General features: G+C 41.9%; 1 protein-coding gene across 7 annotated transcripts in view; it reads right to left on the reverse strand.

Annotated features, from left to right (window-relative positions):
• pebp4 (phosphatidylethanolamine binding protein 4) overlaps positions 1 to 26,537 on the reverse strand; it is a 417,145-nt gene that overhangs the window by 45,411 nt on the left and 345,197 nt on the right. For 5 of the 7 annotated variants that reach the window (XM_080217127.1, XM_080217120.1, XM_080217124.1 and 2 more), the window contains one exon: positions 6,470 to 6,829. The exons of 1 other annotated variant lie outside the window; for it this stretch is intronic. In XM_080217127.1, coding sequence (XP_080073253.1) covers positions 6,651 to 6,829 — 179 coding nt within the window. In that variant the 3' untranslated portion in view covers positions 6,470 to 6,650. Of the gene's footprint in view, positions 1 to 6,469; positions 6,830 to 16,257; positions 16,366 to 26,537 lie in introns of those variants that run through there. One more of the 7 variants, XM_080217126.1, reaches the window with a different exon arrangement.

The raw sequence follows: 26,537 nt of genomic DNA on the forward strand, positions 1-26,537 counted from the left end.
GTGTTTGTTTTTGTTGTGTTTTTTTGTTTGAATTTTTGACAATCCTTTTGTGTTTCAATTGATATTCATTCCCTTATTTCCCCCCCATTTCCACACATAGGAATTTCTTTTTCAGTCATTGTGTGTCTGTTACAATTGTAAATATACCCAAGATGGAGTTTATTACATTCCAAATGTGTGTCCACGCAGTAACTTGTTGGCAGGAAGATGGCCTGGGGACTATATCCTCACTCAGTATCTCCATATACGCTTTCCAACAGGGGTGCTCCAATGATAAACAGACAAGGGAGCACAGAGATTGAATTGAGTGCAATCTCTCTTCCCTAGCTATTGTCTCTACCGTATGTCGTCTCACAACACCATGTTAAAGTGCAACAGGTTTATTTGGTAGCACGAGCTTTCGGAGCACCACTCCTTCATCTCCACCAGCAGAGATCAGCACAGATCAGGAAGCAAGCTCATCTTTTACATTTCTTTTCCATTTACTCTTTGGCTTCTTAAGGTGTTTCCATTTCTCCATTTATCTGATGCCAAAGATGGAACATGAGAAGGATTTGAATTAATATCTTACAGTTGTACTACTATGTTCCTGCCACTAGTTGTTGCTAATGTGCAGTGTTTCTGTGGCACTTTGGTGGCGCCAAGTGGTAGAAATAAGAACTACAGTAAGAATCACAAACTGTTTGATCTCTGGGCCTGAGAGAGGAGAGGGATTGCTCTCTGCTATTTTGCAATCCAAATTGGGATGAATTTGAACAGGCCTCCAGATATCTCACTTCATCCTCCTGGATTTTTCTTTCACCTCTTTACACATACACAAAAACAAAGTGAAACTCAGAGCGAAAGTCCAGTATAAGTAATGGTGGTCCACACAACATAATTTTACAGTCTTGTGTGAGCTCATTGACTCCACAATGCCTTTCAAATTCAGTAATTAAATCAAGCAAGCCCTAGAGACCCTGGTTACTCAAAATAAATGGACATATTTACCCAATCACAACCCCCAGCTATCCCCCTCTCTCAACTATCTCCAAGTCTATCTTAACCGTAGAAAGATGTGTACTCATATACTCAAGCTTGGCGTGTAAATCGTTACATTTTAAAATTATTGCCTCAACTCCTGTCTCTAATTTATTTCCAACTTTTCTTAATCTGACTATATTGAATTTCATTGCTGTCACAGGTTACATGGGTCAGGACATCAGCCCCATTGTAATTACCTCCCTGCGAAAAAGAATATTTCAGCTTAATTTACAAAGCTGGTGGAAGTTTTGTGGGATACGTGAAATCGCAGTAATTGATGTAATGTCCAATATATTTCAAAGAATACAGACGTCCGGACTCCTAACAAAATTTCCATCTGGGTTATAATTTGAGATAATCTGGAGATATGCATGGAAACAGAACATGTAGCCATTGGTGCAGAGCTGAATGCTTCTTTTGCCCAGATTCTGCTCATCACAGTGATCTTGCTGACATGGGACCTTTTGAAAATCAGCGATTTTAAGTTGTGACAATTATTCATATGGCTTTCCTTGCTTCTGCTTTTCAACATTTCTGTCTTAAATTGAAGAAACCAAGACTCTCAGTTCTGAGAAGCAAAATTAACATTCAAAGAGATATTGAACTCGGTAGGCACTAATTAGATTAATAAGGCCAATAAATGGCAGTCAAGAAGCACGTGCAAAGTTTTAGACTGAATTAAGCCGTTCAACATACTGGGAAGGAGTAAGCAAGGGACTGATGCAGATAGTGCAGGTATCAGCCCTGTCTATATATGTAAATAAGGGACCTGATGTGTGGTTACAGTCTGCACAATTGGTTTCCTCACAAGTTCCACTCAGGGAAACCAAGCTCTACTAACCAATAAGTTAATGCAAGGGAAATTTACCTGTAGGTGGAGTTGGGGCTATCAGCAGCATGAAAAAAACCAATAAGCGCCATTCTCCCATGCCCCCACCATCACTGGTGATTCCAAACTGGGCTCAACCTTCCCAACTCCTGATCATAACCTCTTTCATTTCCACTGTTCCTAGGCTATGTTCCTTGGCCCCCGCGAACTTGAGAACCCACCTAAAGGACAATAACACTTGCAGCAGCCAGATTTTCTACTGCACTTGAGAGCACTTGGAGCCCCAATACGAGGGAGTCAAGGAGCTCATCATTCAGGCCCTTTGTGCAACAAACACATCTGAATCTCAAGGCATTGATCATTAATCAAAGGACGTTTCAACATTCAGTGTAAATGCTGAGTTATTTCTCTCACACAATCAGGCTCTGAATATCTTCTGAAATTGGTACATGCCATGATGTCATCAGCAATCAGTGTTGGCTAAATTCAGTACGTGTGATAATTCCCCATCACCAATCAATCTCTAGTCCTTAGTTTTATTGTTTAACATTTATTTGTTGAACAATTTTTAAAGGATTGTCAATGGCAAGACTCTCTTGAATTGAGTCAGCATTAAATACCTCAAAGTGCAAGACCTTTAATTCAACCGCAAACTGAAATAGTGACTGTGACAATTGTTAAGGGGAAACTGCAGTAGGCTCTTGTGCAGAACTGAGTGCAAAATACGTGCCAGATATCTTGTGGCTTGAGATAATCAGCTAAGCCTGAGACGATGAAACAGAGAGTTTAGGTAGTGCACCACCTCTCACTGAAGACTGCCACCTCCAGTTGCGGTTACAGAAAATCCCGTTGCTTCAGAAAAGGCATCGGCAAACATTTTCACTTCTGTGCATAGGCACAACAAATGATCAGTCTCCAAACATGTGTCAAAAGGGATTTTCCCACCTTTGAATTGGAGAGTTTGACCGAATGGAATAAAGTACAAGCATTTAATGCAAGTCTCTACCTGTCAGCACTCACCAGTGCCCACGTTTTTATTTTCTGACACAATCACGTTATCAGTATTTAACAACTTTGCCGCAATAGTTTCAGGCAATATTAGGAAAGCTATTCCAGGAAAATTCTTACCTAAACTTTTTTGTCAGAGTAAAAATTAAATGGGTGCACTTCTAATCAACTGAGACTTCTTGCAAGTCTGGATTTCGCATGCAAATTTGGTCCAGATTATTTTCACAATCTGAATTTTCCTGCAAGTGCTAAACAGCATGCGAGTACTGACCAGCTGCGGAGTAATATAGAAATATAGAAAACTTTATGGCACAAAGGGAGGCTATGTGGCCCATGGTATCCTCGCTGGATGGAAAAAGAGCTATCCAGTCTAATCCCACCTTCCAGTTCTTGGTCCATAGCCTTATAAGTTATGGCATTTCAAATGCATGTCCAAGTATTTTCAAAATGTCATGAACATTTCTGCCTCTACCAGCTTTTCATGCCATGAGATCCAGACTCCTCCAATCCTCTGGGTGAAACCATTACTCTCCAAATCCCCTCCATCAATTAGTTTGCATCTTTGCACAGTGATTTTTGACCTCTCTGCTAATGGAAAAAGGTTCTTCTTATTCGTTTGATAATATTCTTAATATTGCCCCTTATAACTTTACACACCTCAGTGACATCTCCACTCAGCCTCCCTTGTACCAAAGAAAACAAACCCAGCCTGTTCTGTCTGAGTTCCTCGCACTCATTTCCAACTGGCGGTACATGGTTGCAGGCTGTCAGTGGTTCAGGGACCAAGGGAAGGGCGTGCATTTTCTCAGGTGCAGCACTGGAGATCCTTGTGGCGTAGGTGCAGAGAAGGGAGGGCATCTTGTATTGTCATGTTTTTCTCTCTTCTGCCTAATCTCATGTTCTCTTCCCATTCACCTTAGAGACAAAGGGAGACCTCTGGCAAGATGTCCATGATCAAGCATCCCCTTTGTCTTGGTGGCTGCAATATGGTGTAATAAGATGGAATAGCTCAGCTTTTGTTCCTTTCAGTGAAACACAAGACAATTTCCACAATAAATGTTGTTCAAATGGAACCTTGACAAACTGTCACAGAAATTAACCTGGCATGTTTCAGAAGTCCTCTTCACAGCACTAGCAGTAATTATCATGAAATTGAGATTACCCCTTTAAGGAGCACTTGAAATCTGTTAACTGTCAACCATTATTTGAATGGTCAGTCACCATCAACTGGTGCATTCTCCATGGCAACGCCTCTACCAATCAGTGTCCACTTGTAAACTTATCAGCACCCTCTTCTCATCCAGTAGAAAGTTGTTTCTCCTGAATTCTTGCGATTGTCTGATGAGTGCAAGGCAAAAAGTTTCAACAAAAAGTCTTTTTTGAGCAATGCTCAAGTTCTGGCAAACTATGCTGCATATGACAGTGATGAGCTCAGCTTACATTCCAGCTGCACAAAACATTTGTATAAATGTGAACAAAACAAAGGAATTCAGGAGATAATGCGTATAGTTGAGCAGATATTATTATCAAGACGATGCGTTTGAAGAAAATGTTAGATCGTTTAATCTTATGCAAGAGCTGAAAATTTCAATGAGATATTCCACAGAATTACACAGCACCAAACAAGGCCATTTGGCCCATCACATTAGTCACGGGATTTTGAAAACACTATTACTCTGACCAGTTCCCTTCCCCTTCCCCAAAGTCCTGGAAATTTTTGCATTTTAAGTATTAAATCCCTTTTGAAAGTTCGGACTGAGTTTGTTTCCACCATCATTTCTGGCAGAGCATTCCAAATTATAACAACTTATCACACTTTGGTTACTGACCCTTCTGCAGTTGCTCCCGATTTACGCTATTAAAGCACCTCATAATTTTTGAAAATCTCTTTTAAGTGTCCCGCTGACCTTCTCTGCTCTGCTGTAAAGTGAACAAGCTCAGCTTTTTAAATCTCTTCAAATATGGAATAACATATGAAATAAATTAGGCTGAAGTGTCAGTTACTGCTTGAGAAAATCCTTCATTCCAGACTTGAAACTTCAGCTCTTTTCTCTCCTTCCACGTGCTACCAGACCTGCTGAGATTTTCCAGCATTTTCTCTTTTGGTTTCAAATTCCAGCATCTGCAGTAATTTGCTTTTATCTAGGTAGATTTTTAACTAACAATGGGGTGAAAGGTTATTGGGGGTAGGCAGCAACGTGGGGCTGAGGTTAAAATCAGATTAGCCACAATCTTATTGAATGGCAGAGCAGGTTCGCGGGGCTGAATGGCCTACTCCTGCTCCTAATTACAGTGTGTGTCGGCCAGACCACAGTCAAGCCTTTTATTTTGTCAATGGAGACATGAAAGGTGAAAAGTAAAATGTGTTTGTGAAGTTTATGATTATTCAGATCTACATTATTAATATTTTCATCTCAGTTCTTTCACCTTGCTCAATGTCAAGCCCAGTAGACTTAGCCAATACTTCACAAACTGGGTAGGGAAAGGTAGTGGGTTGTGGAAGAAAATGTTGCTGTGTACATGTTCAACATGTACTCGAGCAATGCTCAATTTCATTACTCCCAACCAAAGAGTTGGGAAGAAAAGCTGTTCGGTTACCCTGCAGTAAAATTTGTTGCTTCAACAGTGCAGCAAATAGTAACTCAGTCATAGAGGATGATTCCATGCCAAATTCCCATGTGGGCACACAGAACCCTCAACTCCGGCCCCCGCACAGCAAGAAAACAAAACCCACGTGGAAGCATTGGATCAGCATAAGATAATGCTGCTGTTCTTGGCACCATTTCAGTTGGGCAGAGGGTACATTAAAACATTCTTCTAGCAGATGTTCCTGTGAAATAAAACACGCTCGTGTGATGTTACTTGTTTCTCAGATGGAACAAACTTGATAACAATTGGTTTATACCCATGGGCAAGAAACCACAATGATGCTCTGCATGCTTATTTCCCATCGTTGCTGGCGTTGCTACAATGATTATTTTTAATTTATTTCAAGTGAAGTTTCTGTCTGATAGATCGTAAGCAACCCAGCCAAATTCAGGGCAATGTCAGAAACTGCCTGCGTTTCTTGATGAGCAGAAACAACCTATCAATTTCTAAACTGTTCATGTCAATTCAAATTTACCCAATTCACATTCATTCTGGTTAGTTCACAATTCGACCCTTTTTGGACTGTATCGGATCGAATATCCTCAGTGACTGTAACACTTAAAACATCCTTGAGGAATGGCACCAGTTGGTAAACCAGGACAATTAACATGGAATTCACAGAAGTAGGCATTTGGTTCAACATGTTCCAGTAACACAAGCTTGCTCCCATTCCACCTTTCTGACCTTACTAGCAGATTACTGGGAGAATATTTTTTAAAAAATAGAAGCACATTGTAGGGCTGTCAGTAATGCACTTGGACTGCATTTCACGACACTCTGCACCTTATCCTTTCCTTCTCCCCTCTGTACTCCATGAACGGTATGTTTTCATTTCTAACATGGAAGAAACAATACTTTTCACTGCGTCTCAATACATGTAAGAAGTCTCATACACTCGATTAAAGTCCAATAGGTTTATTTGGTAGCACAAGCCACAAGCTTTCGGAGCACTGTTCCTTCATCAGGACTTACCTCCTCTTGATAAATGTGGCAGGAATTAATCAATCAAAATATATTATAATAAAATCTATCATACCAACAATTGGGAAGTAAATGGCCACTTTCAAACATTGCTGCAGAGTTCTGACAGAGATCCCTACTTTGACATCACCATCAACAGGTACTCAAATTGGCTTTATCGTCATATGGATATGATGAAAGAACAGTTCATTTTCAATACATGTACACATCGGTTCTGTAGAAAGTCCCACTCAAAATGTGACACTGTGTTTTCTCTTTTCAGCTGATCCTGGGTTTTATTTCTGATTTCCAGCAATGAACAGATATAATCTTTGAAATCTCTCTCTGCTGTTCTTCTGCCTGCCAAAAATGCACAGCACTGTTTAATGGTGACCAGTAAAAGGTTAAAACATTCCATTATCAGTTACAGAATTTTGAAATGAGCAAGTCTTCGACTGTTGAGAAATTTACAGAATAATCATGCTTGAAAGTGTTATATAATGGTCCCCGATTATCCAATAAAAATATTGTGAAAAATTACTGTGTCACCACGCAATAATGTTATGTACCGAAGGTTCCGAGTGGGAGTAGCAAAGGGAATCCTATTTGATTCTAGGGCACAGCTGACGACCAACTTCTTGGAATTTCACACAGGTCTTGAAATAATTCCATGGGATACAAGCAGACAATGGTTTAACACCTTCATACCGTAAGTGTTAACAATTTTACATGAAATGTGTTGATGCCTCCTTTTAAAATAGCAGGGGAAGGAATTGCCCACAAACAAATTGAATATTTATGCCCTAATAAAGAAGGTTCAATTTCAAGAATATTGTCTTCCTATTTTTCAGGCGCATCTGTTTTTTAACCTGCTGTTGTGCAACTTCTTACCCTTTTTTTAAATGTAGATTCTCTTCATGAATGTTGAATGGGACAATATGCTGAATACACCAATGCATCACTGAGTATTTCTAAAGCTTCACTGATTTCTATATCTTGCTCACGCAGGCATGTTTTTACATTTGAAAAAACAGTATTATTTAAACATGCATATTATGTCTGTTCCTCAACTGCTGACCACATTTTCCACCTTTTATCAGCCAAGTGGAGAATAAATCACCAAAATCAGAACAACTCTTAATATTGTTACCAAAAGAGAAAATGCTTGGGGGGGTGGGACGGTGTAGATGGGTGGAAGAGAGATAACATTGAGAAAAGGGGGGAAAGGGGAAACAAAGGGGGAGAAAAAGTAAGGAACCATGGATAAAATAGGGGGAAAGAGTTGTGGGGGGGAAGAAAAATACAGAAATACAATAAAGAAATAAAAGTTAGAGAACAGTTAAAAACTGAACAAAATGAAGACAAAGGATTGAGGTGAGGTGGAGCTAATCATCTGAAGTTGTTGAATTCGATGTTGAGACCGGAAGGCTGTAAAGTGCCCAGCCACAAGATGAGGTGCTGTGCCTCCAGTTTGTGTTGTACTTCACTGGAACATTGCAGCAGGCCAAGGACAGACATGTGGGCATGGGAGCAGGATTATGTGTAAAAATGGCAAGCAATTCAGGGTCCTGAGTGCGCACGGACTGAAGGTGCTCAGCAAGGCCCTTCTCTGATCAGAACCTTCCACATATCTGACGAAGGAACACTGTTTCCAAAAGCTTGTGGGATAACTATCAAATAAACTGGTTGGACTTAAACCTGGTTGTGAGACTTCCGACTTATAATTTCACACAGCGCCAAAATAGCAATGTGATGGTGAGTGCCAGTCCTCAGAACACCTGGTCCCTTGTCAGATCAAATTGTTGCTCAGATTCTGGTAGCCTTCTAGAAGATAGCTTAAGCTGAGATGTAGAAGCATGTTGCCCAAACATTCACTTACCTAGCTGGTGAATGGCCCAGCCAAATGTAAGAAAGGAAAGGAAACAAATATGCTTGATTTGGGAGATGAATTATCAAAGGACTGGGTTGTGTGCATAGTTACACTGCGGAGAATTCTCCAATGCCTCGGCCGACACATGCAATGTCAGGCGGGGTGGGGGAAGGGATTCGACAGGAGACCCCAAACCGGTGAATTTCTGGAAGGATCTTCCACTGGTACCCGCCAAGGCACATCGTGAAATCCACCAATGCCCAGTGTGAATGCAGATGAAGGGCTGGCAGGAATTTTCACCCACACCCAATTCTTGGCAACGTCAATGGGAAAACGTGCTGGTCCAGAATATTTCTGGAGCAACGTGGGACTAACCTGAAGGATGGTTGGGGCTGCCTCCAGAGTTCAGGATGGAGTCTGCCAGCAGCCCTGGAACATCACAGCAGTGGAGGGGGAAGGAGAATCAATCAAATGGATCATCCACTTTCAATGTCATTGAGGAGATCCATCTACTGGCCTCAGTGTTTTCCTGGAGATCCATGTCCTTTCTTTCATGGTAAGCCAGTGGTATTGGGCAGCTTTTAAATGTGGCACCATATATGAAGGCGGGATGTGCACAATCAAGCCCACCCTGCCACAGAATACAGCACTAACCCTCTGGCTGCATAATTTTTGAGGTTGAGCCAGAAGATATGGCCTGTTTTGCTGTCACACTCTGCAACGGGAAACTTTCTGCGTGTGCAACAGAACTTAGTCGGAGATGGGAGAATTCTGCCTATTATTCAGTTTGACAGGGAAAGGAGGGTCAGAGAAAATCATAGAATATCACAATGGTTGTAGCTCTGAAGGTGGTCCTTGGTTTTGTTAGGTACATTCCAGCTCGCTGCAGGAAGAAGTCAGTTTGTGCCATTCCCTTGCACTTTGCCCACAGTCCTGCAAATCCTTCAGGTGCTCATCCAATTCCCATCTAAAAGCCACAAATGAATTTGTTGCACCACATTCTCTGGTAGTGAGCTGGAATTTCTGGCCCTATTGGGGGGAGACTCAGGGGGCAATTCTCTCATCCCGCTGCACTAAAAAAATTAGCACAGCGGGCTGGGAGATTCCAGCAGCACCCAATGCATGGGACCCATGTTGGACGTCCTGGCCTGCTAGCTTCTGATGTGGGTATGCCGGCGTTGGACTGGCGTAAACACAGTAAAAAGTCTGACAACACCAGCTTTCGAGGTTTCCCTCTTCGTCAGGTGAATGGAGAGTTTCACCTGACGAAGAGGGAAACCTCGAAAGCTTGTGAGTATTATCAAATAAATCGGTTGGACTAAAAGCTGGTGTTGTCAGACTTTTTACTCTGCTAGCATCTCCCAGTGCCGCATTTCCGGTGGTGTCAACTCCACATTGGAAATTGGTGGGGAGGTGCATAAATTGTGGTAGTGTGTATTTTAAATCCTATTCGTGGGCTTGGGGCTGAAGTCTCAGTGCTCGCTAGCCCTTCCACCCGCTTGGAGTATTTCATTCCAGCGGGGTTTATAGTTGCTCTTCACTTTTGCAAGGCTGGTGGTCTGACTCCGCTGGAGTGAAGAGGGGGCAACTGGGTCCCCATGGCATTCTCCTCTGGGATGGGATTCACATAGTTGGGCTTTCCCTTCTTCTCCTGGGATATATAGATGTCACTCTTGGTTACAGGCAGCCTTCTGTTAAAATACTTTATTCTTATCTGTGTTCTGTAAAACCTTTGAAGTGGCCTGGTCACATTAAATTCCCTACCTCCTTTACACATAGAAGCCTTCAAAGTCACAGCAGCAGTCCATGCTACAAAAGGGATTGTCCTTTCTTTCTCGCAGAAGCCCCAGGTGTGAACAGACCTCTTTGAAGCAATCTGACTGACAAGAAATCAGTTTCACTTGGGGGATCCCCTTTGTCACCTGGATGAGTTTAGTTTCTGTTTGGCATCTTTGAATTGCTTTGATTGACAGCTCCAGGCAGATCAAAAAGTTCATTGTTGATACAACCAGTTCATACGTCAGGTACAGCTTCTTGTCACCACATCTGACTCCTTTTTTTTGAACAGTGCAGTTTCTTTTCAAGTCTCTGGCCAAGCTGAGAAGTGTTCTGTTTACATTCAGTTTCATGCTCCAGTATCTTGAATTTGCTGTGATTGACAGGTCTAGGCTATTTCACAGCAGGCAGGAGCTTTGTTTGATTTCCATGGCTGATTATTCTTTCTAATCAGTTGTTTTTAAACCAAGCTCTCTCTTTCATCTCAAATACGTATTGGTGTCAGCAGCTGTGAGTTCTAATTGCACGTTTTTTTTTTAAAAACAGGCTGACTTTCTTTTCATAGTGGGTCTTCTAAAACCTTGCTTTTTGGAATAGTTTGCATCATGAAGGAGGCTAACAACACTCCTTCTGCCATGCTAACAATGCCCCTAGCCACCCTGGCAGTGACACCCTGGAAGTCACAGTGTCACTGCCATGGTCTCGCAGTGACACTTGCAGGATATCACTGTGACAGTGCCATGGTATCACTGTGATTCTGCCAGGGTATCAGTGTCTGGATGACAGGGCGCAGCCAAATTGGCACTGCCAAACAGCAAGGCCTGAGGGTGTGGCCTTTTGTGACCCCATATCAGACTGTATCTCTTGTGACAGTGGTGGGTTGGGGGTGAGGCCTCTGACAATGGGAGATGGGGGGCGGCAGGGGGAATGGAAGGGTTCAGGTTTTACTCATGCCTAGGTGGTGTTGGGGGCAGGGGCAGAGCTTGACTCATACATTTAGTGGTGGAGAATAGGTTGCCCTGTGCTGAAGGTTCAGGGCTGCTTCTTTGGTCTGCGAGGGAGTCGCCATTTCTATCGGGGAAGGGAGGGGAGGGCAGGTCTATCACTTTTCTGAGAGGTTGGGGTGCCCTTTAAAGATGATCCCCTAGACTGGATGGCGTGTTCCCCGTTGGGAACTTTTCTGCGGTTGAATCTGACAGTGCTGCCAGCGCCAGTGAGAAACAGTTCAGATATCTCACTGGCAGCAGCATTTAGTTATTATATCTGACAGTTGTGGACATTTTTTTGTCCTGACATATCATACACCCATCAACTGCAAAATATTAAACGCGCATCCAAATCAGCTTTTACCTTTGCTCTCACTGATCAGATATTGCCAAATGGAGCTCTATCCTTCTCACTTCTTGAAATTCTCTTATATGTAATTTATTCTTCTGCATGATTAATATTTCTTAAATAAACTTCAGCTAATAACTTCTTCAGTGAAAATAATTCATCTAAGTTAATACATTTGAAAGTTAATACCAGTGCAAACCTGAGTTTTGAGACACCAACAAATCACTCCCAGGTTAACAAGCAGAAACAGAGACTATGGCGCACTTGTGCATGATAAAAATATATGAATCACTTATGAGGGGGCACTGCTAGGACATTTTTGCTATATTAATAATTGTCCCATGTCAGTTTCATTTTATGCTTTTATTCAGTGTGATTTTGTTTGAAGTATATATTTCCAATCACCTTAACCAAGCAAATGCTAATTATTCACGCAATAAAATACTCTCAAATCATTGATGTGCAAATCCAATAAGGGAAATGCGTAGGGAATTTATCGAGTGCCGGTTTTCCCGATGACACACAAGCACAATGTCACTGCGCTCACTTCTGCTTTTTACAAATCTGGCTATAAACAGCCGTGGCATCCCCAAGAGTATACCCCACATAAGACACAGCTCTCATGGAATATTCAAACAAAGACAACATTTTTTTACTGAAAAATTGCATTGCGAACATATTGCCAGCTGTAAAGAGTTAAAACAGTTGCAGTGCCAACATCACACAGATAAATGGTAATGATAAGCCTGTGTGTATGCATGGTGGTAATCATTAATGATCTCTCGATGAGTCACACAAACATCTTCTAAAGTACTGCTGAGGGAGGGGGTGGTGGTGGGAAAGAGGAGTATTACAGAACTCTTATCCATTAATCATATGAATGCTTTTTATATCGCCATACAGGGATTTTACCAAAACCACACGATGCTTAGGAAAGAAAATGACCTTTTCTGAGAAGTTTTTTTCATTACTAGAAGCTGCCGTTTGTATTTGAAGAGCTTGCTTTCAATGGAATTGAGAGTGGAAAGTGGGGAAGCAAATTCAGTTTCCTTTCCCTTGCTACCTCTTTTATTTGGATCTCATTTTCTGACTTTCTTTCCATGGTATGAATTTCTTCATGTCTTCAATAAAAATGCTGGAATTCTTAAATCAGAAATACTATCTATCCCACCATTCACATTCTCAGAGTTTGAAAAACGAGGCAAAATCTCAAGGAAAACAAAGAAGTGAGAAATTATGGACACAGCACTGAAGATAAAAGCCCAGGTTATGAATCTGATGCCACAACATACAGTATTCAACCCTGATAAAATGCATTTTACAAGAACTATTGAATCTAGAGATCAATTTTATTCTCTGTGGCTGCTTTTAGTGCTGAATTCCACAATCCTCTAAAACAGATAACCTAAACACTTTTTCTTCTTTCAAGGGATGTGAGTGCCATTGGCATTTGTTACCTCATCTTTCCAGACTTTACACATTTCCAAATATTCCTCTTTTCTCTTTGACCTTTCTCCCCTCTCAACTTTTCTGCTTTACCTTTGGCTTGGGATCCATTTCTTTTTTTCTACAATCAACTCCTTTCAGACATCTCTCCGTCATGGCAGAAATTTAAGTTGCCATCTAAAATGTTGCTCTCAACAGTGCTGACAGTCCACCGCAGAAACAGGGCAGTTTTCATGAGGGAAACTGGTTAGAAAAAAAACGTCCACAAAATTTATTACGCTGCCTAATTTATAACCCATCTTTTTGTAACTTATTTCGAATATGGCATTGATTGCATTTTGAATTATATTGGTCTGCTGAATTTGTGACTTCTCAGTATGGAATCAATGACAACAACAGCTGGAGATGTAATCAATTCAATCACTGAATCCCTACATTGCAGACATAGGCCACTTGGCCCAAAGAATCTGCACCGATTCTCTGACAAAGTATCTTACTCTGGCCCTCTCCCCTTCCCCCATTTCTGTAACCCCACTCATTTATCAGTACTAATCCATCCAAGCTCCACACCCTGAGACATTAAGGGACAACTTACCATGATCAATCCACCTAACTTCCCAGGCTCTGTGAGGCAGCAGTACTAACCACTGTCCCTCCATACCATCTCTCCTGCAATGTAGCAATCTCTGATACTACACTAAAATGTCTCTGAGGCAGGATTTGAATCAATGCAGTGCAGAAGGAGGCCAGTCGGCCCATCAAGCCTGCACCAACAACAATTCCACTCAGGTCCGAACCCCATAACCACATGTATTTAACTCGCCACTCCCCCGGCACTAAGAGGCAATTTGGCATGGCCAATCAACCTGACCTACACATCTTTGGACAGTGAGAGGAGACCTGAGCAAACCCATGCAGACACAGAGAGAATGTGCAAACTCCACACAGTCACCAAAGGCTGGAATTGAACTGAGGTCCCTGGCACTGTGAGGCAGCAGTGCTAACCACTGTGCCATCGAGCTGTCCTAAGTTTAAGGCTGGAATGATGCAAGACATTGAACATCATAACCCCTCCATCAGCACACCTTACTGCCATTTGGTACAGATGGTAGGAGGGAGACTTCCAAATGTCATTCGTTTAATCAACGCTTCACCAGACATTTGCTTAAATTATTGTTCTGAAGGAACAAAGCTAATTTAGTTGAAAACTGGAGACAGGAAGTTTAGTCTTAATTCAACATCAGTTCTGGACAATCTTTACTTTTGGCTCCCTGGCTTCCTCGATCCATTTGTGCTGCACATTCCTTTGGTGAGAATCCAGGCAGGGAGCATGCTTCCAGGGTTCAGCCAATGCCATCGACAGAGAAATGTGACAGAGTTGTCAAGGCAGATTGCCCCGTGTTGTTTGTTCCTTCCTCTGACATCCAATTCACATTTTACTTTGGTTGCTGATATCAAAAATTATCACTGAGTGTACAAGAAGCCCCAAACAGCACCGAACACACAAAAGGTGGCAGGAACCGAGAACTCTCTCCCGGATACAGCTGTTGAGGTGGGGGTCATTCGGAAATATGAAAACTGAGACAGACAGGTTTTGTTAGGCAACTGTATTGAGAATGATAGAGACAAAACACAGGGTAGACATGATCTAATTAAGTAGTAGGTCAGGCTCGATTGTATGTTCCTGTCATACTAAACAGGTTGGAAGTTGGATTCGGATAGAGCAACTCTTGCAATAACCTGGACCCCCTCAGCCAGTTAGTTCAGTCACTTTTTATATATATTTGTTCTTTTCTTTCAACTTATCCTTCCATTGTTGCAATATGGAAATTTTATTCTGTTCTGGTTCACTTGTACGTTTAATTTTTGGTAATGTAGGGGTTCGTTTGAGTTGTTCCAAATGCTGCTCGCTAGTAAGCCAAGTTTAGATGCTATGGGTACCAAGTCAAGGAACTTGTTGGGAAAGATGTCACATTCTGGGCCAGAGCAGCTAGCACAGAGTACACTTGTCGACACCTGGCATTTGCGCGGAAGAGAGAGAGGTCTCGCAGGGGGACGTGAAAGACCATACTGTGTGGTCAGTAGAGATAGAGGAAGATGCACTGCTGACCAGAATGCAGAAGATTATGTGATCCCTCTTTGCGGAGACACCTTCTATGGAAATTTAAGTGACCTGGAAGATTCAATCTGGCATGGCCAGATGGCCAGCCCAGAGATGTGTGGGTAAGATTGACTGGCCACGCTATATTGCCCTTTAGTGTCAGGGAGATTAGCAGAGTAAAAACGTGTGGGTTCAGAGATAGTGCCTGGGTGGGATTGTTGTCGGTGCAGGCCGAATGGTCCCTTCGACAGTACAGGAATTCTATATTAAAAAAAATCACTGAAACAGAACTTCCTGTGGATAAACAATTCAGGATGTCCCCAGAAACTGAGGGAAACACCTTCTGACAGTCACTCAATTTTGTGACTTGGTGAAACAGAGAGAGGTAAGCATGTTGGAAGCTGAAGGTGTGTTAACTGGTTCTTATGGAAACTGTGGCTCTAAGGAGAGTGGACAGTGAAGTATCAGTGGCAAAGGGTTTTTTGTTATGTTAAATGTTACATAGGGGATTCTTTGTGCAGTTTGAAGTATAAGTTGCCCACAGAAAGAAAAATATTTAGTCAATGGTGGTTTTGTGTCATTTGTGACAGGAAAAGTTCTTTTTAAATGTAAAATCCTGTTGTATCATTCTTTCAGCTGTGAACTGGAAGTTTTAATCACTTTGTACAAAGTTATCAGTTGCGATGGAAATGCTAACATTTTTAAAAATTGGCATATAAACTGGTGGTAAAACTCACACAGCTGATTTGACAGCAGATTAAGTGTACAGTATTTAGTATCACTGTCTGGTGAAATGGAAAATCTATAGCCCCCCAACTGAATCTCTGCACTGGGCCTTCCACAAGGCAAATGTACCCATGCACTAAGTTTACGAAGAAAACTGCAAATGTTGCATGTTGTAACAGGACACATGGGGATTTTACTTAAGAAATATACCATTGCCCGAAAAGGAATCATGCAAATCATGTTTCTATGGAAACAAGGCATTTGAAAACAGGTCTGTGAAGGCATTAAAGAGATTGGCATAGTATCTCAACCTCCCTCCAAATTAGACAATAATGAACAAGGAGGTGTGGGTTTTAACCCACTTGGGATCACTGTGGGATGAGACAAAACTAATTGATGGAATATCAACATTTTTAAAAATTTTAGCAGGAGGACCTCATTATAATGCTCTCCGATATATTACTGCCTCCATTATGATACAATATTTACAATGACTCCTATTTTTATACAATGTGGAATTTATTCTAAAATTTTATCTTTTTCTGACAAGCCATAATTCAATAAAAGGAAGAGGTTAGGGACACTGGAAATCTCAAATTAAAAACCAGCAATGCAGTAAAAACGCAGCAGATCTATCAGCGTCTGAAAGAGAAAGACAGACGTAGGTGAGAGAAGCAACATTACAGAGAGACTGAAAAGGACTTGTAAATGGGCAAGATGAACAGGCAAGATATTGAAAAGCAATAAATCAAAATGGTAGTAATTTTAACAAAGATGAAAGCATTTCATAAAGTTATAAATGGCATGCTGCGAGTCACATAACTGACTCATCCCTGCTGTTCTTGTTTGATAGGGTACCCAGCAACAGCCATTGTAACTGCCAGTGACCTTTGTACATTGATTCAAATCTGCATGACAATTTTCTCATATGAAATCTCAGGTTGGATGCATCACACACCATTCTGAAAATAATGCCACTGAAAAATATCGAATTATGAATAACACTGAATTAAGGGTACAAGATACAATTGAGCAAATGTTAATGCAAACTACTTTTCCTCCATAATGAAGGCATTTTTTCTGATGAATGTATCTGATTTTTCAGTCCCTTCTGGCAGTAACAGCATATTTTCAGAGCTTGAATGTCATATTGCAATTTGATATTAACATTGATTTAATTTCACAAATTAAAATCTTTTTATTACAGCATGTAGGGATCATCATTTATTTTCAGTGACAAGTATTCCCATTGTATCCACCATTCTAAAACAGCTATTACCAGAAAGTTTTAAACTGATGTTGTGCAATAATCTAATTTGTCAAGCACAAAGATCTCCATTACACAGAGTTTACAGGATAGTGATAAGCCATTCTGTCCAATTAATCCATGCTGATATTTATCCATCAGATCTCATATCCCTTTCATCTGACCATATCAACAGATCATTTTATTTCTGTCTTCCTCATGCTATTCTTGGGATGTACCTGAAATGCACCTATGCCATACACCCTCAAATCCTTCAGTTGGTCTTAAGTTCCCCTTTTCAACACTCACAAAGTGAATAATTTTCTGATGAAACCCTTATAAGATCTATTGGTGACAAGCTTTCAAATAATTGTCCCCTAATTTTGGACTCTTTCAGAAGTGGACACATTTTCTTCTCATCAATCGGATAAATACCATTGTTTTTTTTAAAAAGTTCCATTCGGTCATTCTTTAGCCTTCACGTTTGAGCCAACTCAAGTTTTACAAAGAAAAATCTGAAGCAAGGATGGCTAAGAGATGGGTTTGTACAACATTCCAATAAAGGCTGGGCTGGCTGGAGACTTGGAAGCGTCTTCCTCTCATCAATGAAGGGCTAAAATAGGTACTATCTGACAAAATCAGATGCATAGTTGTCGATTTATGTTAGCAGCAGGTTGGCTGCAGGACATCTGACCACCAAAATGAGGGAAAATAGTTTTTAAAAAGCTGACTAAACCAAGAAGCTCAGCTGAAATTTACTGGGGAACACAACTGTTCATACACATAACTAGTAGTGCAAACTGAACCAATGCAGCATGCACCTTCACATTTAAAGTCAGAGTGTCATTTTGTGTGGGCATCACTCTAAATTAGCTCACACCAAGACTGTCTACAAAATCTATTTCTAAAATTCTTGACAAGACTGTTTATTGCAGTGATTAAATCAACTGACATTCCCTCCGTGTTCATCGCCTACGATAGTCGGGTGGTTTCTTCATTAAGCAGAGCAAATACATCACAAGATGAGACCACAGCTCACCTATTCCAAAAAGGGTAATCTTAGTCTTACAAGCATAATAACAGTAACACATAATACTCGTGATTGCAATGAAATGTCCTTAACTAGCTGTTCTCGCAGAGGTAAATTATGTTCCCTTTTATTATCTCCCTTAACAATAGTAACCTTCCATTCTAATAAATATAGAGGTGAGGCTGTGTCTATCACTTCTAAAGCAATAGTTCCTCTGGATCCTAGCTTGTTTGTGCTTCTGATTCAGGTGTTCACCACTGAATTTCCAAAGCAAGAGATTCAGTGGTGTAACTTTTGTGATCAAGGTAGCCTTGGTTCCAACTCTTTGATGATGAAGTGGCCACCTTTGACAGATGATTCCCCACAGAGGTAAATTTCAATCTCAGCAGGGACAACTGGTGAAGGCACTGACAGGAGTTGTGCTGCATCTCCATGGGGAGGGTTTGAAAATTGGCAGGATGAGCTTTTTGCTTGTTCCCTGTGTCTGCATCTGGGGAAAAAGTCATTCAGTATCCAAATTGAAGTATATGGGCATACTTGGAGAGCAACATATTCTAGCCAAATTCTGGTGAGAAAATTAGCCTTCGAATAAATATACTGCAGAGAAAATAAAGAGTTAAGGAAGCAATAAGATATTGTGTGAACATCTTTACAAACACAAGTTCACAAACACACACAAGGATTTTCAATATTGTCTTTTTGTAGCAGTCACAGCAGAGCTTCAGCGATTTCATCTCTTGTCTCCCTCAGGATTCAAGAGTATATGCCAGCTGACACAACTGTTCCTTTATTCAAACAATGCATGTATGAGCTCCATGGATAGTACAGAGCAATTTTGCAAATTTGTGCTCCAATTTTAACTTATTGCGAGTGCACATTAGGAACGTGGCCACTTTCTGTGATGGGTTTCCCTCCATTAAATCCTGAATTTGTGAAGTTCCACATATATTGTAAACATTCCTGCGCCAAAACAACTGTCTGCATTTGTGGAAAAAATCATTTTACACCTGTCATTTCCTGATTCTCTGTCATATTTCAGGCTGATTTATCTAGTAAATGATGTTGTTTTTGTCTGGGTTTCTTCCAATACCCTTTACTTTTGGAAAGGGCTTGATGCCAGTTTCTTTACAAATGCAAACCTGAATCTGTTACTCTCTGTCATACTGAGTTAACACAGCCTAGGTCTCGCCAATTAATCCCAATCTCGCTATGTTGCTTGTGGAAAGCATACAGCTTGTTCAATGCATTGCCTGCCATTCTGGAAGGCAGAAAATGTTCAGAATTCTACACCACTGATGAGATGTATTTATTAAAAAAGACACAAAAAAACAGAAAGTTAGCTAAACTACTCTGGAATAAATTTCATAATTTTCTGCTGATATAATTGAAGTGACTGTTAGAAGAGTTGAATGTTTCTATTGTGCTTCGGGAAATACATTAAGGCGCTGTACACATAATAATGATAGGTAGTTCAAGATCTTCTGGCTCACTTAGCCTGATGTGGAGATGTCGGCGTTGGACAGGGGTAAGAATTGTAAGAAGTCCCACAACACCAGGTTAAAGTCCTGTTGGACAGGTCCATAGCAGATGCCTTTTCCCTTACCCTACACTCAACCCTGGATAGCAAAGTCAGGCTCCTATTTGTTGCCTACAGCTCAACCTTCAACATCATTATTCCTACAAAACTCTGCGGCCTAGGGCTTGGCTCCTTCCTCTGTGGCTGGATCCTAGACTACTTAACCCTCAGACTGTAATCAGTAAGGATAGGCAACAACACCTCCTCCACGATCATCCTCAATACCTGTGCCCCACAAGGTTGTGTCTCAGCCCCCTACTATACTTCTCACACACCTCTGACTGTGTGGCCAAATTCCCCTCCAACTCAATTTTCAAGTTCGCTGATGACACCACTGTCATGGGTCAAATCTCAAACAATGATGCATCGGAGAGCAGGAAAGAGATAGGACATCTGGTGAATTGTTGCGAAGACAATAATCTCTCCCTCAATGTCACTAAAACAAAGGAGATAGTCATCGACTTCAGGAAGCGTAGTGGAGGGTGTGCCCCTGTGCACATCAATGGGGATGAAGTGGAAATGGTTGAGACCTTCGAGTTTCTAGGTGTCCAGATCACCAACAACATGTCCTGGTCCCCTGCCCATGCCAACATTGTAGTTAACAAAACCCACCAATGTCTCTGCTTTCTCAGAAGATTAAGGAAATTTGGTATGTCCGCTCCGACTCTCACCAACTTTTACAGATGCACCATAGAAAGCATCCTTTCTGGATGTATCGCAGCTTGAGATGGCTCCTGCTCTATCCAAGACCGAAAGGTCTTGGATGTAGCCCAGTCAATCACTCAAACCAGCCTCCCATTCATTGACTCTGTCTACACTTCCCGCTGCCTCGGAAAAGCAGCCAGCATAATTCAGGACTCCATGCACCCTGGGCATATCCTCTTCCACCTTCTTCTGTCGAGAAAAAGATACAAAAGTTTGACGTCGTGTAACAACCGACCCAAGAACAGCTTCTTCCCTGCTGCTATCTAACTTTTGAATGGACCTACTTTATATTAAGTTAATCTTTCTCTGCAGCCTAGTTATGACTGTAAAACAACACTCTGCACCCTTTCCTTTTCTTGTCCCCTATTTACTCTATGGACAGGATGCTTTGCCTGTATAGCACGCAAGAAACAATACTTTTCATTGTATGCTAATACATGTGACAATAATACAATGAAAATCAAATCAAATCTGACAATCTTTGCTTTTTTTTTAATCTTTGTTGATATTGTTGTGGAACCATGCCTTATATAAAATACTGATTTTTGAATGCAATGCTTGGAAACCTCTAATTAATTTTAAAAAAGGATGATGCCACATTGCAGTCACTAATGATGAGAGTGAATGTTGGCTGCACATTTATATCATTGTACCTTCTACATTCCAAAATGACTGACAAAGAGAAAACCTATCTCAAGGTCGCACCAGGAACAATTGTCTTGAAAGAATACAACAGAACGATCTCCTATTTCATTAGCAAATTCTGGGTCCTCAACTGGATGGAGACAAACCATTCGGCACAATCATTTGAACAGTGGGACCCTGGCTGATAGAGGAATTTCCAGCCATGATCAAATTAAGTTACACTATGGAATACACTAGTCATGACCATATTTGGGTCACTGAGCAGCTGGAGACGGTCATGTGATCAGCCAACACTTTGTGTTTTTAAGCAACTGAGATGGTGAAGGTGCAAGACATGGAGGTGGGTTACCTTTCTCTCTTGACATCCAACTTGCAAATCTTGACATATCTGCTGATTTTGATAATCCAGGTCCCTCAGACAACAATTCAACAACAGCTGAACCCAGCACTGTTCTCGTCAGAAGCACAGATATATCATTTAAATTGCCTCGACACTGGAAACAGCAGGACCACTGAGTTCAGCCTGAATCCCACCAAGTAACCAACCTTCAACAGCCCAAGACCACTGGACTTTAAATTGCTTGATCTGCTGAATTTATCCTCCCGCTCTCATATCCATTTGCTTGCGTGTGAACGTAGCATGTGTTGTTTGTATGTGTGTGAGAGTGACTGCCTGAAAGTTACAGCATTGTTATTATTTTGCTTAGACTTGGTTCAGTACAGTAAAAACTATCCTCTAATTTGCAATTTAGTGTTCAATTCTGATCGCCACTTGGAATGTAGTGTTCAATTCTGGTCGCCACACCACCAGAAGGATGAAGAGGCTTTGGAGAGGGTACAGAAAAGATTTACCAGGATGTTGACTGGTATGGAGGGCATTAGCTATGAGGAGAGGTTGGAGAAACTTGGTTTGTTCTCACTGGAATGACAGAGGTTGAGGGCGACCTGATAGAAGTCGACAAGATTATGAGGGGCATGGACAGAGTGAACAGTCAGAAGCTTTTTCCCAGGGTGGAAGAGTCAATTCCTAGGGGGCATAAGTTTAAGTGCAAGAGGCAAGGTTTAAAGGAGATGTACGAGGCAAGTTTTTTTACAGAGGGTGGTGGGTGCCTGGAATTCACTGCTAGGGAGGTAGTGGAAGGAGATACAGTAGTGACTTTTAAGGGGAGTCTCAACAAATGCATGAGTGGGATGGGAAAAAAGGGATATGGTCCCTGGAAGGGTAGGGGGTTTTAGTTCAGTTGGGCAGCAGGGTCAGTGCAGGCTTGGAGGGCCTGTTCCTGCGCTGTAATTTTCTTTATTCTTTTGTTTCATTTTTAAAACTTAAAACCTCCCTGCATGTGTCTTTCAAAGTCACAGCACAGAAACAGTTAAACACTCCCACAATTATCCTCTTTCAAAAAAAATCTGTTGGGGTAAAATGAAGAGCGGGAAAAGAAAGGAGCCAGTCCTCACCTGAATGTCACATCAAATAAATAGGAACTGCCACCGTCAAACTATTTCTGTGCTTCAGCCTATCAGGAAGCAGAGTTTCTCAACATTGCATATTATCTCTTTTGAGTAGATGAGAACCAGAGACAAACAGAGGTTCCCATGCTGCAACAAGAACACTAATATGAGAGAGAATTTAAACAGTCAATATTAATTTCAATGTGCAAGGTCAGTCTATGGCTGGATTCTCCTTACTCTTGCAAACCTCCGACACGAAGACACAGCAGGATCCCAGCATGGATCACTATCAGTCTCCACAAACGGAAATCAGTTGTGATGGCCATCCCGAGGCATTCAAAGGCCACTGAAGTTCCCAGGTGGTCGGGGAAATGGCTGGGTAGTGCCCTGGCATGGCACCCTGGCACTGCCACTCTGCTGCACTGCCATCAATTGCTCCGAGGAAAGGTACAATGTTGCTCACAGTTCCCACGCTCCCTTATAGGGCAAACCCATAGGGCTTCTGAAGAAGCGCTTCAGATACTTGGGCCACTCAGGTAGTTCACCACAATTCCCTCCTGATAAGGTTTCTTGTATCATCTGATTTGATTTGATTTATTGTTGTCACATGTATTAGCATACAGCGAAATGTATTGTTTCTTGCGCGCTATACAAACATACATCGCCATGTGTGCAGTCTTCACAATTTGGCAACGCAAAGTAATGATCCCTTGACAGAGGATGAATTAGAGGAAGATGAGAGCTCACTGGAGGATGAAGATCCGATGGCCCAGGAACCCAGATGGCTGCTGAGGGTCAATATGAATGCAATGATGCCATGGAGGAAGGAAGAAGTCGGAGGCCTGCCTATGATATTTTAATTACTGACAGGTTCTGGAAAAGTATGGTCAAGTGAAGGCATATTGCCACACCTCTAACTCTCAATGCTATTCCTTTCGTGCTGAGAAAATAGAGTTTCAGTTGCTGAGCATGAACAATATAAGACGACAGGTGACTCAGCCTGACAGCCAGGATTTGATGAGGTGATGGAGTTGTGATCCGTGCTCCGAAAGGCTGAGATCTCCTTCTCCACAGAAGTGAGCCCTGTCCTCCCCAGCCAGCTCTGCTCAGCTTCCTCAAACGCAGTGAGGGCAATTATGTTGGCCATCCCTCTCCTGGTCTGCAATCTTTTGCGCATATTGTGGGCCAGCCTGGCCTGTATGAAGATGAAAGAAAGGTATGTGGTGAGAACGGATGGAGCAGAGTTTGGGTGAGATGTCACTTGTGTGTGGTGAGCCCTCTCCAGAAGCCCAAGAGGATGGAGTGTGAGCAACAATTAATGGTGATATGTGTCACTCATTAATGAGATTCCTGTAGAGATTATCTTTTTGTGTACTTGATTTTGAGGTAGATGAAGGATGACTTACACTGGCGGAGCGGATGAGATCATTCATTTTGTTCCTGCAGTGGATGACACTTTGGGTGCGCTTGCCAGCTGTGCTGATCTAAAGGTCTTCTAGTCCAGAGGCATGAGATTGGTGCACTTTCTGGAGCCATCTCTGGGATACAGGACATGTCTGTGTGCCTGCGCTCCTCTGATCAAGGCCTCCACGGCCTGGTGGGTGAAGCAGGGTACTGCCTTCCTCTTGAGGCTGCAAGCCTTGCTGTTCTGATCGCCAGACATCTGTGATGGTCTCCAGAAGATAGATGGGCTGGAGAGAGAGAGATGTATGCTTTGGACTGCATTTAAATATGATGTCCAGACCTACGGCTGAAGACTGACAGCCAATTCATCTCCTGACTCATCAGGTGACTTGGTCTGATACTTGCCTGTGTATAAATAATGAGCTTCTAAGAATGGAATCAGATGCAAGTTCCTGTCATTCCAGACAACGGGGTGGGCACTGCTGAAACAGCCCATCAGCACAGTGAAATATTCCACGTAAGGGTTTCAGTTTTGGGGTGTGGTCCTCGTTGGTGAGGCCAGCATTCGTTGCCCATCCCTAGCTGTCCTTGAGAAGGTGGTGGTGAGCTGTCTTCTTGAAGTCCCTGTGGTGTGAATGTAGGGAGGAGTTCCAGTTTTTCAACAAAAGTGAAGGAATATTTGGAAGTATATTTCCAAGTCAGGATGGTGAGTGACTTGGAACATAAGAACATAAGAAATAGGAGTAGGAGTAGGCTATCTAGCTCTTCGAGCCTGCCCCACCATTCAATAAGATCATGTAGTGGATCAGCTCCACTTTCCGGCTTTCTCCCCATAACCGTTCTGTCTTTCAGAAACCTATCTACCCATGACTAAAATATATTCAGCGAGGTAACCTCCACCACTTCAACAGGCAGAGAATTCCAGAGATTCACCACCCTTTGAGTGAAGAAGTTCCTCCTCAACTCTGATCTAAACTGCCCCCCCGCCACTTAACTTGAGGCTGTGCCCCCTAGTCCTGCTATCCTTTCTAAATGGGAAGAATCTCTCCACCTCTACCCTATCCATCCCCTTCATTATCTTATATGTCTCTATAAGATCCTCCCTCAGCCTTCTAAACTCTAACAAGTACGGACCCAGTCTATTCAGTCTCTCTTCATAGGCTAGCCCCTTCACCTCCGGTATCAGCCAAGTGAACCTTCTCTGCACTCCCTCCAAGGCCAATATATCCTTCCGCAAGTGTGGCGACCAAAACTGCACACAGTACCCCAGCTGCGGCCTCACTAATACCCTATACAGTTGCAGCAAGAAAACAGCAAATTGGAGAGGAACTCCCAGGTGGTGGTGCTCCCATGTGCTTGCAGCCCTTGTCCTTCTTGGTGGTGGCAGTCGTGGGTTTGGAAGATGTTGCCCAAGCAGCCTTGGTGAGTTCCTGCAGTGCATCTTGTAGATGGTACACAATGCTGCCAGAATGCGTCAGTGGTGGAGAGAGTGAATGTTTGTGCCTAGGATGCCAATCACATAGCTGCTTTTGCCTGGATAGTGTCAAGCTTTTTGAGTGTTGTTGGAGCTGCACTCATCCAAGCAAATGGAGTGTGTTCCATCCTTGTGCCTTATGGGTGGTGAACACGCTTCAGGAAGTCAGGAGGTGAGTTACTTGCTGCAGGACCTGAGCCCTGCCACAGTATTTGTATGGCTTTTCCAGTTGAGTTTCTGGTCAATGGTAATCCCAGGATGTTGATTGGGATGATGGGGTTATTCACACAATGATTAGGGGAAATGTGAAAGTGTCTACTCCTGAGGCTTGTGAAATTGTCAAAACTAAGACTGAGATAGATTGTTGTTAGATGAGATTAATGGAGCAAAGATGGGTAAATGGAGTTCTGCACAATTGAGCCCTGATCAAACTGAATGGCAGGACAAGCTGGAGGAGTGAAAACTCTATTTTAGATTCCTTAATCAATTAAGACATTGTCTTAATAAATATTGAGCCCTTGAGACAAATTTCACTCCCACTATTAAAATTCAGAAGGGAGAAATTTGAGGATCTCAGCATTCTTCAGCAGCTGCCAGCTGCATAACGCCTAACAGATAATGCGTGACATCCAAGCTGATCTTTATCTGTCAGGAGATATAGCACAACATGTCTCTGCAAGTGATATTTGAAGCTATAGAAATGCACGTATATTCTCCAAGAAGGAGTATATGAAACAACCTTTTGTAAAATGATTTTGTGAGGCATTGGAAGCACCTCTTCCCCTCTCCTTTAATTAATCTGGAATATTTCAACAAACTTCTCTCACTAATTCACCTTTCAAATACACTCAGCACAGTAAATCCTTCAAACTAGTCCTCACCATCCATGTCATCAAGACTGAACACTGAAAAAAACATTAAAAAGGAACACAAGGAGAAGCAAAAACACCAAAGCAAGTCAAAGTTTTTTCTCAGCAAATGGCTTAATTGGAAAACAGTGGTGACTGAATGGTAACCTCTGAGGTTGGAGGATGTGTTAATAATTGACTTAATCAAATTCTAAACAAGAAATGATAAAAAACTTTTATACAGAATGCGTGTAAAGGAATTGAATGCTTTCTCATGAATTTTTAAAATCTAATTACCAAGAGAAAGGCTGTGTTCATAACTCAGATCAAAGAAGTTGTGAATGAGTTATATCAGACTCCTAAGTGCAAATAAAAACTAGATCTCACTAGAAAGCACGAAGCAGTATTCCTAGCAGTGTGTTTTAAATACATGTTAT

This window comes from Carcharhinus amblyrhynchos, chromosome 34 (assembly GCF_965287045.1).
Source record: "Carcharhinus amblyrhynchos chromosome 34, sCarAmb.v2.hapA, whole genome shotgun sequence".
Taxonomy (NCBI): domain Eukaryota; kingdom Metazoa; phylum Chordata; class Chondrichthyes; order Carcharhiniformes; family Carcharhinidae; genus Carcharhinus; species Carcharhinus amblyrhynchos.